The sequence below is a fragment of the Xylocopa sonorina genome, chromosome 9 (genome assembly GCF_050948175.1).
Source record: "Xylocopa sonorina isolate GNS202 chromosome 9, iyXylSono1_principal, whole genome shotgun sequence".
Lineage (NCBI taxonomy): Eukaryota > Metazoa > Arthropoda > Insecta > Hymenoptera > Apidae > Xylocopa > Xylocopa sonorina.
The window spans coordinates 1,268,351-1,289,614 of record NC_135201.1 but is presented as its reverse complement, the minus strand read 5'-3'; the positions used below and the strand labels follow the sequence as shown (position 1 = coordinate 1,289,614).

General features: G+C 34.9%; 1 protein-coding gene across 1 annotated transcript in view; it reads left to right on the top strand.

Annotated features, from left to right (window-relative positions):
* LOC143427299 (uncharacterized) overlaps positions 1-21,264 on the top strand; it is a 134,904-nt gene that overhangs the window by 98,227 nt on the left and 15,413 nt on the right. Inside the window, exon 4 of the mRNA XM_076901283.1 lies at positions 18,245-18,429. Within this exon, the coding sequence (XP_076757398.1) occupies positions 18,245-18,429 (185 nt within the window). The remainder of the gene's footprint in view (positions 1-18,244; positions 18,430-21,264) is intronic.

The window sequence follows — 21,264 nt, the reverse complement described above, 5'->3', positions numbered from 1 at the left end:
AGGAATAATGAACTATAGTGGTTTTACATGAAAATGTATAAATAAGTTAGACACGTTTTTGTTTCTTTTTATTTCCAAGCCTGTAATTAAAAATGTCCCAAGCGGAGCTTGTCGACAGTTTGCGTCGAACCACAATATGTTAAAAAGTATGACTTTTTCGTCTTTAAGACTAATTTCTGAATCATGTCTGCTAACGATAAAAAGCAACATTTAAGAACGGTTAAGAACGTTTAAGAACGTTTAGATCGCTGATGTGTATAAATGTGACAACGCAGAAATTTCACTAGATCAAGTCCACCCCCAAGGTTCTAAGGCCCGCCCGCTAAATCTGAAAATATTCTAATTTCTAGAGTTTATTTGGAACGTGACTTTCTAGTATCTTTGTTTAAATCGTTAAAGCATGACTGACTCCTATTAAATTGTATTAATCCAAGTGCTACATGTTGATAGAGATAAAAGAATAATCTATACTGTAGATAAACGTTTGCCAGATATATGATTTTGAGAGAAATGATTAACGAAAGAAGGAGGGATCGAGATCGATGGCTGATCACTACGACATTAACATATTCCAATGGATTTTTGCTCTGGTACTTTACGATTCTTACGTTCCTTACTTTTCTTTTTATTATGGATGAATGAATTTTTAAGTTTATATTCTCAAAAAATATCGAATTGAAATTTACCAATTATTTCATCTTGAAATTAGTTATTAGTATGGTTGCTCTCTGACCCCGAAAAATGTAGCCAACGGGACTATTCCTTGGCACGGTACCATTTCAATCGTCTGGCTGAGTATAGAATTGTATTTAGGACGCAGGATTAGCTAGAAATGTTTTTAACTTGCTCTTCAGTTTCACCCTTTTTGCTCTTTCCGAATTCACCATCCTTATATACGCAAACATAAACATTCTAAATCTTTCGAGCGAGGTACAAGCGTGGTATGTCGTTGTGTACATAACTATCTGTACGCACCCCTGCCACTGACTTCGTGAAGGAAGCTTCGTGAATCCATATGCTTCGCGAACATTCCTAACTTCGTTACGTTTCGTAAACAAAACTATTCACATATCGCCCATGAAAGAGACCTTCAAAGATCGTTAGGATTCGAAAAACTTCTTTTATCACTAAGAAATTCTGTGGGAAAAGATTTTACGGCAAGTTACTATGCTAACATACGTTCAGGGCTAGTAAATACAGATAAAAGCGCTTTATTCAAATGATGTTCCTCTGGGGCTTGTGTGTATAAACATTTTTATAAATTATTTACATGTATGCGTTACACTGCAAAAGATAATAAATGAAGAAAACGTTAGAAAGTAAAAGTGGTCTACGCGTACTGTGTTAACTCATAATATGGTTACTGTATGCTACGCTCCACTTACTAAATTAATGATCTGCGAATATTTTGTATCGTATATATATGAGGCACTATGGCCAGGCAACGGGCCTGCAGTAGTAACAAATGTCTCACAGCAGTGAAACATATATCGAGTCCTTTTGTGTCTTATCCTGTTACTTTTTCTATTATATTTTTTATCCGTTCTTCTGGCAAGTACCAAATGCACCCTCGAGTGACGCGCATAGAAATTGCGTGTGTTTTAATCTTTGACCGTAGCTAGCAATAAACTCAAGAAGTACTTCGACTCGAACAATGAAGTAGTAAAATTCAATAGTCTGAACAGTAAATGTGACTTCCTGGGTGTTATTACTGCTATAAACAGCTGTTTAGCAAATGAGTATAACGAAGGAGATCAACTGCTTGTACAATCAAAAAGGTTTTAGCTTCTTCGATATAGTTGCCACCCGACAGAACCGTTTTATTATATAGCGTTCTCCAATATTAACTTTCACTTTCGGTAAAACATCTGTTTGATAGAAGTAACTGATCTGTGTTCAATAACAGTAATTATGTTTCCACTTTCTCAAGTTTAACCTCATAATTTTTGGGATCGTTTTTTCATAAATTCCCGTAGTTCCATGATTTTCTGGTAGTCCTCTAGTTTAAATGGGGTCTTCTCTTCGACCGAGTCGACATTGCTGCCGACCTCCCTCTACAGTTTCTCTAGATGTTTCCTTCTTAATTTTAGAAGAGCATACCCCGCCACCATCCGCTCACCATCGACCCGGAACTGGCTTCCACTATTACTTTAGGTCGATGCTCCGGTTTCTCATCCTCGGGAATTAAGCGCTCTCCAGTTCATTAATTCTATTTTTATTATTATCTTTACAAATATGTCTTAGTCAATACATTTATATGTTTAATTATTATTCAAATATTTCCCAAGATTTCAATTTATGTCTATATATATTTCCTATAAACATAGACAACAATTAGAAAAAGAAACATTTTTTGTCAAAATTTATTATCGGTGAAAGTGTTTTATCTCGGTCGATAATTATTGATATATTATCCTATTCTCCTTTATTTTACGATTCTATGTTTTATTTAACTCTGCTATTTCTATGATTATTCTTTCTATTTGTTTATTCCGTATTACATCAGATACCTCCATCTATATGTGTTATAAGGCATCGGCTGTTTCCCAAGACTCTCGCATTGAATACTTCACCTTTCAATTCTCTCCTCTACAATTGTAAGCAAAGTTCATTTCTCTCAAACTTTTAAACAATTCTTAATTTCACTCGATATCACTTAGTCACTATTTTATCACGACTACATCGACCTCGAGTTTGTAACTCTCGCCAATTGTAACGATGTTCTATTTTTTATGTAACGCCAATTCTTAATTGCTCTCGATTAGATGTTACTCCAAAAGCTGCTTTTAGCTTTTTTATATCAAATTACAGTGTTCTTATTTTGGTAAATCTCGAAGCAAACCAAAAAATAAAATCTGAATTTGAAATATTATGTTTATTAAAATCTGTAAAGAAAATAGTGCGTTCAATAATTCTGAATGTATGTAACTACTTCCATCAATCTATGTTCAACTACAATTATCAATCAAATGTCGAGTCAGTTTAATTATCATTAACATCTATTTGTTTATAAATATACAGAAATAATTTCTATATAATTCATATTATATTCATTTCTATATAATTCATATTATATAATTTCTTTATAATTCATTCTATATAATTCATTTTTATTATTAATAAAATTTATCGTTAACAATATCATTATTATCAATTTCAGCACGCAATTAAAGTTCAAATTATACTATATCATAATTTAGTATAATTTATTTTTTCAATTTAAATTATATTTGTAAGAGTTCAATAACTGTTCACAGCAATCATTTCTAATGGTATAATAGCAATCAAAATGTTTGTAGTTAATTCATTAAAAAATTTAATACTCATACAAAAATAATTCAAAAATCTTATCTCGTTTTTTCTCAAATGAATAAACATGCAATTAAATGCTCCTTTAACAAATCTTGCTTTTACCAGATACAACACACAGTCTTCTATTTTAAAAAATTTCACATCTACCGCTTATACTTTTCTATATTTCCGTTGATAATGCAAAAAGTAGGAAATGTTTCAGAAATTAACTCTGCGCAAACAATAACCAATTGTCTAATGAATTAAAAGGAAATATTATTCAAGTCTGCTATCCTTTGAACTGAATTATTAACCCAATATTTTATACCAGCGATAGTCAGAAAGCAGCAAGTACAAATGATTTGTCCAAGAAAAATTGTTTTATTGGTGAATAAATACTACTTCGCATACGCATTGTCTATTTGAAAACTTATTAAAGTAAACTTTGTTTACCTTAATGTTACATGCTTATATAACATTTTAGATTACAATAGGAAAGAAATACATGAAATAAGCAGAGACAGAAGTAGCTAAATCGACTCTACCTCTAGACATGCACATAAAGTAAATTTTTTCAAAAATGGAGCAACAAATGGACAAAAAACATATTATTTTTTAATGACTAGGTATTTAGCTTTATATTGATACCAACATCATAAAAATTGGTCTACCATTTTTTAAATTATGTGACTTGAATTCTAATGAACAAAAAAAGGCTAAAATATCCTTTTTTGGATACGATTTTTTTGTTAAATTAAAATAAAAAATTTAAATTTAACAATGAAAATTTATGAAATTTCAATACTTGGTATTGCCCTTAGCTTTAATTACTGCCTTTAATTAATGCATTCGATCATTCATCGATCTGACCAGTTTTTTTTATAATGTTTTGAGGGATCCTTTCCCACTGCAATAAAGCGGTCTTGAGCTCATCAATGTTCGAGAGTGCCGGATTTCGATCTAGGACCCTTTGTTTAAGTTGTATTTACAGTTTTGGCAACAGGACTTTGAATTCATAAATTTAATCTGTTTTCTTTCTTTTTTATTTATTCATTATATTACAACCGTGTTTTTATTTTCATTTATTTTACATCGTTGACATTACTATCGGAATCCAGCATCGAAATTTTCGTTTTCTTTCCGTTGGTTATTATTATTACCGTCAGTTGAGGCCGATTCTTACACTGTGCAACCTTTCTCATCGTTATATTTCGCTTTTAGATTATTATTGTTGCATTATTTCCATATGTCAACCGAGAAACAAAAATGAATCTTGTGTTAGAAAATAGAATGTAGCATACAAACTGTGAAATAGATTTATCGTTCGAGTAGGGTCCTCGACTGTTTATACCTAGGGGTCTGAAAAAAAACACGTGCAGATTTTGCGTCGTCAATTTTCCTTAAGAGGGAGGACCCCAAATTTCCCATGCGGTGTCCTCACAATTAGTAGAGCTGAGGCGTACGGGAGTAAGGACAACACTCGACTTCACGTTCTCAATTTTAATATAAAAATCAACAATAACAATAGTGATATATGTAGGACAAAATCTTTCTTATCCTGGGAGCGGTACTGTGGCTACGATTCTTTCGCATCGCTATGTGACTTTACTAAAAGTTCTAAACGAACTGTTCTGGACGAACTGAGCGTTCTAAATGAAATCTCGCAAGGACGAAAATGTCGCCTCTTAAAAATGCGTACAGCAAAGAATGGAAAAACCAAGAACGGAAAAGATGGATGCGCGGATGGGGAAAACGAACGCTTTCACGAAAACGCAAAAGACGGAAATTGATCATAAATAAACCAAAGTCAAGGATCTGCCGTACACGACTGGACAATACTCAGTCGCGACGAATTCTTGAGGAAAACAATTGCTTGGCTTGAAGGATGGACACAAACCAGACGGATGTCGGGATTAGGATAGACGCGCGGGCCTGGTCGCCAAGTGTTAACCCACGGTGACCAAACTCCCACTGAGCCGTGGGAACGCATTGTGATTTAGCCCGAAAATTTACGACTCTAAAAATAGCGGAATCGTAGCCGCCACTGAGCCTTCAAAGCGTGCGGACGTTCCATTCAAGCCTTACAAATAAAGTTATAGAGCATAAAGAACATTGCACAGTTTTTCATTTATTATTATCCATTTCCAACAATTATTATTATTGCTGCGGACCAACTCTTTTGTTTTCTTTTCTATTCTTATTTTTTTTTAAACTGGTAGTTTACTTTATTTAGAGTATCGAAACTTCTTGTTTTATAGGCTCGGCACGACAAACTTGTCACGGAATACTTACTCGAAGGCAAAAAAAGGGAAAGACCGAAAAATATAATGATGCTGGTCTCGCAAAATCTCTAAAACGCTATTATTCACTAAGTATAACTAATTCCACTAATCAGACTCATGCATTTTGCGAACGGTAGTCGATACATAAACATGTATCACAAAATTGTTACTAAAAGTAAGGGAGAAAGGAGGATCAAAATTTACACGCTTTAACGAATTTGGGCTCACTCTACAATTTCGCATCAAGTCTTCCGATATCGGGTCAAAAATCACAAATTCTCTGTGTTACGAACTACCACGTGGAATTCTCGAATCTGATTCCTTTCCGAGGTTGTAAGATTCGGAGTAAGTAAGCTATAATAGTTTGAAGCGGCTGCGCTGCTTCGGTTTTTGCTGTGCTGTAAAGATGGAGGAAGAAAGAAGGAAGGAAAAGAGAGGGGAAGAACGTTTCGTCCTAGGCCTGCTAGTGGACTCATCAGTAAGGCTACCTAGCAGGCCCTGCCTTAGACGCTGGGATATTAGAGACAGTTCAGAACTTCTGTATATTGGAAACGATGGGTCATCGGGTACTTTCAGGAAAGTGTAAAATGGTGCTGTCCCTCTAGTGGCGAGTGCCGCCACAAGTTAATGACTTCCCGAATAAATGAAAACAGAACCGACATGATGCTCTTTACACTAATGTTCGTTGTCTGTTTTCGAGTCGTCTAGAGATTAAGTTCGCACGTTTGTTCTTCCCCGCGAAATTGACAAGATGAGGTTTGGTCTTTTTCACTTGAACATTGATTTTGATTTGTCTGGCCAACTCCCTCCACCGTGCAAAGAGGGGATACTGACTGGTTTTTACCGAAACTATGCACATACATTACAAATCAGCATGCTCTTAGAGTATCGTCCATATCCTCGTGTACGCCCGTAGCGCGCTTTTACTTGAAGAGCGTAGAAAGATACCTGCACGGCCGTGGCGGCCTTCGAAGTCCTTCGCGTCGTCGAGGGAATTTCCCCACAAAGTCTTGGCTGTGACCCGAGTCCCCTACGGTGCACACGCATTAAGTGTACATGGTAGACTGACTCTAAGGACGCAAAAAATAAACTATCTAAAAATGCATTACATAGAAAAAGTCGTGATTGCTGGTATAAATTATTAAAACATCTAATTCTCAAAAATAACCTTTCGTCACGAACGTGCTGTAAACACAACCTTCGAAAACCCCACATTTTCTGTTTCTTTACAACAGAACACTGTACAATTTGTTCGCAGAATTCCACACACACTGTCACGCACGTGACTCGAAGTCGGTTATCGTGGAGTAAGGTAATTCTTCCCTGTCAGCTCGCCTTCTTCCGCGTCTTCTCCGTTTTCTGTATGCTTCGACATTGGTTGGTGCTATCGATCGGTGGATTTGACTAGCCAGAGGGCTAGAGCGAATATTCTCGATCGATGCGTTTGGGTGATGCCGGCGTCAAGGTTTTCGTGGAGCTGCCCCCTTCGGAGCGAGAGGAAATAGGCTAACCTCACGCGATCTAGTGTTATATTTATTGGCCCGTCTGGGTCATCTCTGTAGTTTTATTGCCGGTGTAGGGACCTCGGGATGATTTTGGAGATAACCCCACAGTAGGGCGTTTCTCCAAATGAGAATGCAGTGACTATTGTCCCAGAGGTCTTCCTAGAGGATGAAATGATACTCAGGGCTTGAGTTGTGCCTCTATTGTCTACCGTCACAGACAGCCTCTCCAGAGAGTTCTATCATAGTGAGCGGCGGTGTTTCCGTAGCAGGCCTCTTCAAGTGTTGTCGCGGTCTTCTTGAGCCATTTTTGTATTGCCGCTAGGACTACGAATATAACTAATTACAGGAATTGGTCGTAACTAACAGATCTTATATCCTATTTTCCTCCGCAGGTGAGTAGTGATCTCCGAGCTATGGTTGTGAGGACTTGTGACGTCACCTCGTCACAATATATAACCACACAATTGCAAAAATTTTATTATAATTGTAAACTTGCGCTATTTTAGAAATTAAGGGATATTTTATTGATATTTTTAATAAAGTTTTTTCTAAAAAATTACTTGACAAGATAAAATATTTACTCGATACATCAAATGTCATTGTTAGAACTACCGCTTGTAGCTTTTCTAATACACCTATATTTTCATACTATTTTTATGTTATTAGTAAATCCTTTCCCACTTGTCAGATTTCCGAGAATCCAGAACGATGTCACGCGTCGTCCTATCTAATAGGTGTTTATTGCAACGTTTATTATCTATCCAGAAGCCGTAATAGTGAAGATAATCAACTACTATAATTGACTTTCATACATCTGTAATTGCAAAACCCCACGTTAAACTCTAATGATAAATAATAATGTCAAATTTAATAGCGTCAATTGTATGAATTATCGTGTAATTCATAGTTTAACATTTCCCGTGAGACGTGAACCATTTTCAAGGAGATACGCAGAAACTAACGCCAATAAACAGCAGGAAGAATCATTAACTGACATTAGCGCCAACCCTGCTCATTTCTCGGAACATTCTTAACTCTTTGTTAAAAATTCTGTGCAATGATACCAGCGAATTCCACGTTTTTTCGTGTTTATTTCTGTTAAGTTTTAATCGCTTTTTATCGGCTTGCGAAGCGTTATCGACTTTGCACTCGACAAGTCGACTAACTCCAACTTATTCGAAAGACCACTCCCAAAATGGGTTTTGGAGACTAAGTATTGAATTCAGTTTCTAGGATATTTTTATTTTAGCTCTAGATTTATACAACTCTATGGTTCTAACAATTCCGCTAGCTTCTAACTGACAATATCAGAAAAGTACACGAAGTTCACTTTCTTGCATACATTTGGTTGCAATAAAAAACAAATTAAACAGATTACATATTCTTGAAGCTACAACGACAATTTCTCTGTCTTGAGCTTCGTTTTGACTAGATGGAATTAAAAAGCTAGGCTTAACTTTTTATCTCGTTACCGTGTTTATGGACGAATTCGCAAATTTTTACAGATTGTAGAAATTTCTTACCACAGTGAAAAAGCACGGCTAACTGCTAGCTAACGATAAAGTGTAATGCCAACTATTAAATTCGGCTATTCTAATACCTAACCAAATTCGACTAAATAATGGATACTTCCGAAGTTTGTGATATCATATTGAATTCAGCTATTCAGAATTACGAAAAACTGTAAAATTCACAGTACTCTAATAAAATAGCGACTGCTAGTCATTTTAATTTGCATAATTTAGCACAAATACACCTGTCTCTCAATTTATGCGAAACTTTTTTTTCAACCAGATAATATATTTTCCTAGAAGCTTTAAAAATATAAGTGTATACAGATAACACCGATAGAAAAATTCATTGTTTGTAGTTTTTCTATTGTACTGACAGAATCAATGTACGGGATTTTCATTCGCGTAAAACAAATTCATATGGAATGGATATTCCTCGTAAATTGAGGAACAAGTATGCACGATAGTGTATACAGCCCAACGGTCTTATGTTTAAGCAAATTTTATTGAACATTAACATATTGCGTGTTCGCGGCGATCTATTTCGTAAAAAATTTCGTAAACGAATCTCTGCCCGAACTTCTACACTCACAGGAGTATGTTTTAAGAAAAATGCCTTCTCTGAATCCCGACATTGCCTGCCGATTCTCAAACAAACGCCGTTGATCGGCATAGTCATAAGGCAAACTTAACCCTCTATGGGTCCGTTTAACTTTCAGATAACAATTAATATATCGACGTTTTAATAAACAATTTTAGCTTTTTTCACGAGATGGTGTATACGTCTTATTGTATAATGTTTTTGAGATAACCAGTAACAATATTGATGACAATTGGCAACATTATTAACCGGAAATATTACTGGAAAGTTAATGCCTTGCAAGGTATCTGCAGATAAACAAAAATTCAGCCCATAGAGTATTTTAAAAATACATAATTCTCGAGTCTCCCTGGTTCTCAGACCTGCATATTTTCTTCTAAATATTTGTTATTACTCCTCTCGCAACCGAGGGCACTTCATACTCTGTTAACTAAGACGTTCCCTTACCGCTCAACATTGATCGAGAATGCAAGCGATTGCAAAGGAGGTTTGTGAAGTTTCAATGGGATTTTGAAATAAAAGCGTTAGTTTCGACTATTGGAGTCATACAAAGTACGTCACACATAAAACACTGTAAAATGTAAAACAAACCTGCGTTAATGAAAAATACATTGAAACTCGACTTGAATTTGTAGTGTAACACGTATGAGCTTGTGGAGGGGTTCGTTGTTCGACTGATCAGACTGAGTTCGTAGGATGTTCACTTTTGTCTTTTATTCTCCTAGAGCGTCTGCACTCGGCTAGTTCTCGAGATCAACTGACTTTCTCAGTTCTCTCGTGTGCAGCCGCGTCTGTACAAATTCTTTACGTTGCATGATTGGCTAAGTCGGTGCTTCGACCTTAGCCAATCATGTATTTGTTTATATCTAGGTGCCGCCTCTTCTTGCGCCCTTAGCGCGTTTACTTGGAAGGGCGGCAGCAGGTATAGTGGGGGTGTTTTGTTATGTTAACGTTTGGCAATGTAGCGGGGTTTCCGCTGGGTCTGGTTCCTTCCATGTCAAGGCTGTAGCCTCTTGATCGTAGGCCTAGACCCCTTTTTGGAAACCCTCGATTTATGGCGTCCGCGTGTGTTACTGAGGTCGTCGACTAAGATTTACAGTTAACATGCGGAGAAAGTTCGTTAAGGACGTCTTCTCAAAAGTAACTTATTTGTGCGCATACCATAAATCGTGCTAGCTGCTTGTAGCGAAAAAGGTCTTCTATTATACCTCCATGCTAGCCGCTACAAGCTGGACTCATCAGTGACAAACAATATAATTTTCTCAAATAAGATGAAATTCAATTTGGACAAACCAAATTGAATTCTCTCATTACTACCACCATGTTTTGAAAAGAGAATTAATTTCTTTTTCGTTGTCTTTTTGTTACATTATGATATGGGATTTAATCTCTTTTCTTTTTTGAGGTGCATCTATCTTTTCATAACGGAAGAAATACAATGCTCCGCTCCACTCACTAACGTAACGGACATGTTATTCTTGTACTTCACAGTAAATGCCAACATAAATTAATAGCTTAGTTTATTTTCACAGTAAAATACAAATATAACTGAGTATGAAATGGAAGGTCTTGCTTGATTGGATATAGCATAATTTCTGAGTTATTAGTAACTTTTCTGAAGATTTTGGTTGATTGATATGTTTGAATACTGAGCTATAGATCAACTGGTTATTGGTTAATAAGGGGGCAGTAAATAGTGACTCTACAATTGTTGCTGTAAATTACTTCAATGGATGATGATATGCAATTGTAGCGGCTAGCAGTAAGGCACAATAGTAGGCCTTCCGCTACAAACAACTAGCACGGTTTATGGTATGCGCAGCAGTCAAGTCATTTTTGAGGAACCGTTTTAAGCTTTTAACATTTTCCGGGTATGTGATAATTAACTTTCTCCAACGGCCTCGATGGCACATGCGGAAGCTATAAACCGGGAATATCCGAAGGGTCCTCTGCCCGTGGCCAAGCTACCCTTGGTTACCCGGCGCAGGTATCAGGCCCAGCGGAAATCTCCCTACATGACCAAATATGGTAGCGACAAAATCAACTCCCACCAGAAACACCATCACCATTCTCTAAGAAGGCAGTGGCGTAAGAATCGAAATACGGTAATGATTGGTATTTAGTGAAAACGTTGAAGAACCAATCTAAAGGCGCGACAAACATATCGCGTCGACGAGGTAGAGAGACGATAGACAGAACAGCAGTCTCCTTGGAGAATCTCTCGACACAACATCAAATAAAACCTCTTAAAAAGGACTTCTTAACTTTGCACCCTGTCACAAATATTCTGAGCACGGAGAAATAAATTCCTAGTCTTAGGAACCCTTCACAATATTTTCTATAAGGCGCACTGAATTGTTACACCGTAACTATAAATATCGTATAAACCCTAACAAAACTATAAGAACAGTAATGTCCACAATTCAATAATCATACTTACATTCTCTTTACGATTCGCTTGCACATCGAATTTTTAAATTACTAAGAAACAACGACAAACATGATAATTAAATATTAATAAAAAAAAATATCAACGACAAAATTTATTTTTTATTTTTATGTACTGTACTCAAAATCACAATGTGACAGGTAATTTCTCGAATTTCGTGACGAAAATGTTACGGAATAAATATAATATATTTTTAAGTGAGGCTATTCAAGCGAACAGCCCTATACAGCGCTGAATTGAACGGTTCCTTTTAAAATTAAATTTTGACTGCCCCATCCTTTGGTTGGAATCAATATTTAAGCAGTTCGCTGCTAGAGGATGTGGATGGTGAGCTGTACAAATGGAATGAGGAATGTTTGAAAAGGACCTAGGAAACCTATATATCGCGAAAACCATCTTGGGATAGGTTTAGAATGCATAGAATCTGAGAAATCGAAATATCAGAAATAGTTGTCCTTGAGCCAGCTTAGTATGCAGGTGAGAAGACTTTAAGGAATCGATCAAATCCCAAGAAAAGTAGTGCTAACGTCGAAGATGAAGGAAACCAATTCGTATATTATCGTAAATCACATGGCGCAAGCTATAACGAAGAAGTTTTCTTTACAGGTTTTTTTATTTTTTTTTTTTAAGTAAATATGATATCGTCTACAATTGATAAATTAAGTGGAAGATGCAATGATCTAACTTCCATTATTCATTTTAAATAATGCTTTATTTTTTTATATCAAATTTCACTGTGAATTATTTCTGTTAATATTTTATAAAGTGAGTGATGGAAGTTGAATTATTGTCGGGGTATTCCACGTGTAGCCATTGTCAAAGATAATTAATGTAACAGGTTCACGAAATTAATTTGATGTTAGAAGAGTAAATTAGAATGCAATTTCAAAAGAATAATATATATTAATACTTTTTTCGAAACTGTAAAAGTTTATATTTATGGTGTAATAATCCTTACTTATAAATTTAAGAGAAAAGGACTTTACGAAGATAGGAGAAACATTAAGAAGAACAATTAGTTCAACCCGATATACTGTATCAAAAGTGGAGGGTTAAATGAATTTGGTAGATTGTATTGTAATTGCTTTTCTAATTAATCGACACTCTCGAGCAGCTTAAATGTTAATTATATTAAGGAAGTTATATTAGGAAAATTCCTTATATTCTAAAGAGATTATTTGAATACTTATTGCGAAGGAAGTGAGGGCAATGTAACGGAAGTAAGGAATCACACTTGACCTTTTTGCTCTCAATTTAATATAAAACAGTCAACAACAATGAAACAACAAGTCTTTAAACTCACGTCTTAAAACCACGATTCCTTTCACGTCGCTAGGCGACTCTAATGAAACTCTAATCGACCTCGTAATTCTAAACGAATATGGAGGTTGTTCTAAACGAACGGATCTAGATGAACCGGGTGTTCTGGACGAACTGTTCTAATCGAACTATTCTGATCGAATCGTTCTAACCGAACTGTGTGCTTGAGTTGTTCTAACCGAACTGTCTGCTAGACTTGTTCTAACCGAACTGTGTGCTTGAGTTGTTCTAACCGAACTGTCGCGAAGACGAAAATATCGTCCCTTAAAAATGCGTATAGAAGAGGATGGGAAAACCAAGAATGCAAAGGATGGATGCACAGCCAGGGAGAGTGAACGTTTCCAGGAAACGCAACGGACGGAAATTAGTCATAAATAAACCAAGTTTAAGGATCTGCCGTACGCGACTGGGCAACGCTCAGTCGCGACGAAATCTTAAAGGAAACAATTGCTTGGCCCAGATGATGGACACAAACCAGACGGGTATCGGGTTTAGGAAGCGCGCGGGCCTGGTCGCCAAGTGCTAACCCGCGGTGACCAAACCTGCGCTGTGTCGTGGGAACGCATTGTTATTTCTTTAGAAAATTTACGACTAGAAAATACTAAGAATCGTAGCCGCCACAGAAGTATACATTGGTGGATAAGCATAATGGTTAAAATAGACGAAATTAAGAATCGCAGAAGATTCACAGATGTTACGAATAATAGAAATTTACAATTCATGATGAATTTCATCTTACAATTTTCCAGGATAATAAAACAAATAAGCAAACGCTTGTCAATAGCATCAAACTTCGTGTTGCTCCAGAAACATTAATAGTAATTTTAATTGCTGAAAGGGCTGGTGATATAGAGAAAGAGGATCTCATTCATTTCATTGTAAATTATCGATACAATCTCATCGATTCCAAAACCGGAGTAAATACATTTAATTCTATTGATTGAAAAAAAGTGACAATCTCACGTGTAGGCAGCTTCTGGTTGAGACCCCTGGTTAGTCCACTCGGATGATCTTGTTTAGGCATGGCATCTTCTCAACTCGGCCGAGATGCCACTGCAAGGGTGGGAGGTAGTCATTTCTTAAGACTACGAGAGATCCTTCTGTAAAGATTCGGTTAAGTGTGATCTTACGTTCGCAGAAGTAAATATACGTGAATTTCTTGGAACCATTTTTTTTGTCTTGCGTGGACTTGGTGGATGTGTTTTTGTCTGATAAACATTTGACGATGTAGTGGGGTTTCCGCTGAGTCTCGTACCGCTCATCTATTGGCACAGTATACAGTAGCGAAACCTTCTGTTGGGAACTTTGATGTCGGTATTCAAAAAAATTGAGTGCGCATGCGTGTCATAAAAATCCGGCAGCGCCATCTGGATTTCAATCTCACTTGCATTTTTTACTCTCTATCTGCCCAACTTATTTTTACATTTAGTTAATCAAAATTTAATAAAAATAATAAATGTATTATTTCTAAAACACTGAAAAATAAGGGAAGAAAACAAAAATCGATAAAATATAAAATACACATGTTACTATGACTATAAAAATATAAGAGCATAAATATTATACAAGATAATTACATACGCATTTATAACTTATACCGATCTGTTTGCTCACACTGGCTTCGATAAATTGTCATATTATCTGGCATGGACAGCTAGTATTCTATTGCATTGAAACTTAATTTCCTTATTTATGTGACTTTTTACAAAATTTATGGCAAGGCCAATAATAAATATTGAAAACTCCGAGTAGAGAGTAGTAAGAAAATTTAGAGTAGCAAATATTATACAAAAAATACTTTAAAGACATTAAGTACATGTATATTACATATTATATATACGTAATATTCATCCCTCGATTATACGTTTCTTGCTTATAACTTTCTCTATCGTTGTTACGACTTATTTCTAGTATATTATAAGAAAGTATTTACGTATAATAAAAAAGATTCAACATAACTCGATATATACTAACATACAATTGGTAGTGAATTTACACAGGTAGTGAATTTAACGTTCTAGTTTAGTATTATATTCCATGTTTTAAAGAATTATTTTAATACTCTCTAAACAAAAAATCGAAATATTCATGTATTCAGATAAATTGATTATTAATTTGTTAATTTTATGTTCGGTTAAATGATTAAGAAATTAATTTTATGTTTAGTTAAATCCTCCAGATAGATATGCATATGTCGTCGATTCCTTAAGTTAGAACGTTCTTGCATTGCGAGAGGCATTCTATGCAGGTCACAGGTGATATGCTCACGTTTAGAAAGTAACCGTTGCAAGCATGCTTCCTTTTCTTTCACAGCGTCACGATCAGCCAATATATCGGACCACCGAACCTTTTGAAATTTCTCATCATAGCTACATGTATTGTTGTTTCATTTCATAATTTGTTTCTTTTTCTACTTTATGCTTTCATTCTTTTAACATTTTTTAACCATCTGTTTTGAGAACCTCATTTGTTTTAACCTAGTTGATGTCTTGCAATAATAGTTTGTTCATTGTCCATGCAATGAATTTATTATTGAATTCCAATGTAACATGAATTTTCATAATTAATCTCTTTGGGGATGCTTATATATGTACGTATATATACATTTATAATTTCTTATAAAAAGAAACTAATACTACGAATTGCGTTTTTAATTTTAGAACAGACTATATTGTACACCCTTGGTATTTTATTTATCTAATATCAACGACATATTTCAAATAATCAAAAGAAGTTTAACCCATCAAAACGTTCATATGGAATAGTCAATATACATAAGAAATTAGAAAAAAAATACATAATTGTGCTGCTGATTATAATTGTACGTATCATTTTATAATGTACAATAATTATTTTTACGTGGAACATATCTTTCTTTTTTTCCTTTATTTTGTCAAATCAATTTTACTGTAGTTAATAAATGTACGATATTTATTTGGAGAGAACAACATTACGATAGATCGACGAAAATTGAATGTTCGTATATGAAAATGCATTTAAAATGTTGAGATAAACTTTACATAATGATATGTAATAATATTATACATAGTATATAATATATAATAATGTTATGTTTTGTAAATATAAATAATAATGTTATTGGCAATAAAATACTCTTCGCTGTTGTTCTAACGCAGGTGCAGCTCGTGAAATATAAAAATCTATTACCATTATTACCAAATTTGTACAGCAATGGCACGGCTTCAATGGGTTTCAGAAAATTTCTAAACAATTTCAAATCATCGTTACATTTAATATTTATTAATTATAATAAATTCTTACTGCATCGGACGAATATATTGTAATTTCTCAAACAGTGCACACTATTTATAATTCCAATAATCTTAACTTACTCAAATCATTGACGTTAGTACAGTTAGTGGAATTCTTGAATGAATTGTGACGCTAACTAGTAACATTTTTTGCGTGAATGTTGCATTTCGGTATTCCTTTGCACTGCTCTATATTCGTTTTTTGTATAACCTATACTGATAAATATTTTATCATTTAGAAACCTGATTAACGTATGTTGGTTGGCAATTTATTATTTTACGAGCCATTGTTATAATCACTATCTTTTGTAAATACCGATTCATCTAAAACAGTCATATACCCTAAATATTCTTCTTCTCTTGTGTCACTCTTAATCTATGCTTCATCCTTGATTCTTGGCCACTCCCTCCAATCTTTGATGCTATCCGTTCCCAAGATCCCATCCCAACACTTCATGCTAGATTACAAATCATCAGTATCTTGCGAATAAAACCATTTTTTGGAGTTTAAAACGCATTGTACTTGATTCATTCGATTCTGTTCAATCCGAAAGCCAAGTAAATAGATTTTCTAAGCAACCTATCTCTGTAACCCTGAATAACAAAATATCGCTATTAACTTTTTCACTTCTCTTTTTTTCCAATATTAGAATAATTGTTAGAAATTACATTATTACATTTTAACCATAGTCACAACCGATTTCTAGTCTGTTTGAAACATGAAATTTGGGGATAATAAACTCATAAGGATGGTAACTTATTTTTCTTCAAATATGTTAGTACACAAGATTTACAACAAAGCGACGACCAATCGCCATTTTTGTAGTAATATAGTATCTCTATTATTTATAGGTTAACCCTTGATATTAGATAGTAGGTAGTAGGATGATTAGGTAGTAGATGCTGAACTAAGAGTTAACGGATTTACTTTCACCTTCAGTTAATTTTGTGCGTTTTATTTTTGAATTCGTAACTTTTAAACATTTTTTCTAGTAGAAAATTGTTTTGTCATTGAGCTTCGAATGATTTGATGTCCTTGCGTAACCATCAGAAACCAAGCCAACTCTGACGAAATTTTCGCTAAGTATAATAGGATTCGCTAAGATAGAATAGGATATACTACATATATCTGCAATTATGGCCAGCAGTTGACGATTATCCTCACAATATTTCATCATTTTTTAATCGCTTTATTAAGTTAGTACAGTATTAAATGTACAATATTTTTTATACGTATGCAGGACTTTTCCTGATTACCTTTTGTTGGGCATCTTATATACTGGGTAAAGAATATCACTATTTAGAAAAAATATTATAATGAAAAAGTGAATGAATTAAGAATCTAAACTTCCTTCGAAATGTCATGAAAGGGAGATGTTGATGATCTACAATCTGCGTAGTATGCAAAAACTTTTCAAGTGATAACCTTACAAAATACAATCGTCTTTCTTCGGTACGATTAATTTCGCGATTATTTATTGAATTAAAGGTGGAAGCCTTGATAAATGAGCATCGGTGAAAAAATGTTTAATAATTACAAGTGAATAATGAAAATGATTCATCACATTGTATCGCGTTTTACTTACAATTTACAGTGTGTTATTTACTTTATTACCAGGAAGAGTACCATAAAGTTATAATTGACAATTTAAGCGGTTGTCTTGTTTCTTGACCTAAAATTGACAACTAGTAGCAGACGTGAACTTCACTCCTGACCACCGAGTGGACATCAGAAGGACTGCTACCTAAATTTGAACATACAAACAATTAATATTGACATTAAGACACCTTTGAACAGGAAAATAATCTACATATAAGGATACTCTTCAAATACTATTGGCACACTGTAATGCATGGACCAAATTTGGAACTTTGGATTTTATAATAATTTATTTGTGGACTTCTAAACTTTGTATTTTAATTTGGACTTTACGGACTTAATGTACTTATTATAAGTTATCCTTTTTAAAACAGGCCTGTGCAGTGGTACTAACGGAATGTTTCCTGTTACAGGTATAGGAGTCGTTCTGGTAACTATGAGCGCTGTAGCATGGCGAGTAACCAGTCGAGAAAATTGTGGCAGTTTCTTTGGCTTTACGGGAATCTCGAGCAGAATACCGCCGGCAAGGCCGATACATCCTTACGCTGCTATGATTTATCCCGAATTCCAATTTAGAACACCACCTCCCAGCTATCAGGTAATGTACTAAAAAATTCTCTCCACTTCTCCTGTGTTTTATTTGTTTCAAATAGTTACCCCCTAACTCGATAAACACAGTAGTATTATCAAGATTTTAAAAGATTTACATATTATTAAAACGAGCATGGATAAATGGTATGAAACAAAATATAGAAGGATTAACTTTGAACATATTTCAGATGTACCATAATATCGATTCGAGACAAAAGTCTGCAATTGTTATTGTTGTACAACTGTCCAATAAATTGGTACTAAGAACTGTTAGAAAATGCGTTATTCACAAAGTGAACACAAATTGCTGACAAATAAATTATAAGTCTTGTTTATATCACGCTGTTAAAATCACAACGATAGAATGGTAAGGATAGTAAAGTTTATGTCGTGTTTTTGGATCGTTTTTGGTAAACCTTCTAGCGCTACGCGATGGCTTCACTTGGACGGAACGGCGCCACAGAAAATGTACAAGTTCGTATCTTAATTGCTATTCCGTCCGCCTATATGACACGTCTCCGTCGATATTTTCTTTAAATAGAATATTGCTTTTCAACTGTCTCGGAATGACTGTTTTCTTGTTAATAAAATGTTAAACACGCTGATTTTTCAAAAATGTTTCACCGTGTAGCAAGTGGATGCTGTTTCATAGCGCAAGATAAATCAAAACACTTGTATGTGATTTATTTAACTCATAACTTTGCAATTACATCCAAAATACTGATGCTAATAATATTATAGTTAATATGTGTTTAGAGTCTGTGTTATAAACTTGGGATAGTCCTATTTCCAACATGTCATCTAACATGAACGGCACGCGTTTAACTAGTCCTAATTGCCCAATAATCTTTGTTACGTACTAATTAATACAAAATTGTTCCAAGTATAATGCAAAGTAGCATATGAATAAATTATTATTCAATCAAAATAATGATGAACACATATATGCATAATTAATCCTGTGATCCATAATCGTGTGTACGTTTCTCATTTGTCTCATCTTCCATTATAATGGCAGGAGATGGTTATCGTTTAAGATGATTAGTGTCTCTGATCCGAGATTCTGCTTCGATGATGCACGCCATGTTCACTCAGCTCATTTTTTTTTCAACAAATTAAGTAAATTGTGGCTCAGAAAGATTATTATCATCAGTTAGGCAACGATGTGATGCACGTGTTTCGACAGCGACCTTGAACTGCTTTGAGAGAGAACTTCTTGGCGCCTGCGATTCTACATTCTTTTAAAAATCTCGAAACATTAAGGGGTGTATTTAAGTAAATACACTGAGTTTAATGTTGTAGAAAAGTAAACTGTTTAATCAAGTAATAAAAACTGGTGTGTCTGGTACAACAGAATGGTGTAAAGTATGTACTGTTACGGTCAGTGGAAAGATATTGTTTTCTGTAAAGTCCGTTGTAAATTATAATGTTTCTTCGTAGAAATGTGAATTTGCGAGGAGTTTATTGAAATTCATAATGTTTCTTCAAATGACAGCCGCGATGAATCTACCTACATAGAGTATGTTTCTTCTCCGGCGGAAATGTTTTGCTTGAAAATGTTTCTTCACCTAATTGGTTAATGTACAGACCAATTAGGTGGTGGATCCACTGACATCTACTGATACCGTGCGTCTGAAACTAAAAGAGAAATGTGTTCAGTCCCGTGGGTATGCCACCAAAGAAAGGTCGTTAGTAAATCGTAAGTCTAAAGATATGTAGGAATCAGTGGTAATAATTTTATTGGTATAATGGTCGGGAATACAAACACGTTGTAATTTGAATTAATAATATATACAGTTCTTCATATGTTAATTTAGTTTTGTCAGTGACTCGCTTCAGGTAGTAATTAATACATATAACAGCAGTCTCCCGAAATGGGGCACGTGAGATAGTACCAAATGCCATTGAAGATTGTTCACCACCTTCCTTGTACGGGAAGGAAAAGTTTATTTACACGTTGACCGCTCGAGCGCTAAGTCAGTTCTAACTGTTACTTTCGTAGACCAAAAACAGGTACACCTCTTGACTATTTCGTTGTGAGGGTTGAAACACGCGGATAAGACAAAAATCAAACTACGAACTAGTGGTGAAGGAAACGGCCGAAATACGCTGTTGAAGCACGTAGAAAATTCCGTGAGTCTCTAACAACGAATGTAGTCAATAACAATAACCTTAAGAGACACTTCAATTCTAGAACTCATGCGGCAATGAAAAGTATAAATTAACCGAAAAATCTGCTAGCAGGACAAAGCAGAGAAAGCTAGATTCTAAGAACCGGGAAACTACAAGTGCCATGTTCTTAAAAAGTTAAACTAAAAATTATTTACACACGGTCAAGAGTTTCTAATGAATAGCGTCAATCGACGATTGGCTACTCAGTACTTTGATGTTAGACAATCGTGTTGTCGCCTTAACTTCGTTACGCATTTTGAGGAGCCGACTAATAGACGAAAGTTTGGCAACAGAATAGAAATTCCTCCAGGTCTAACGATACAAGTCCCCGTATTATAATCTTAAAAATATTCGAAATTCTAAAGACCCTTTTGAACGTGATTTTATGGTAACCTTGATGAAATCGCTGAAGCGAGACTAAATCCTATTAAATGAAATTATTTCAAGTGCCACATATTGGCTGTAGTAGGTCTGCTACAACTGACAAAGAACGAAACTCTATACATGATTGACTGTACCATAAAGTCTTCCTTGCGTTGTTCCTAACAAAGGTCTACTTATAAAAGTCTAATTGGCAGTATTGTTGATGTTCTTTACTTAAATGAAAGCAAAGGAAAAAAGAGAACTCAGCTGGCTTACAAACAAAAATTGGTACTTCTTGGATAAAGAT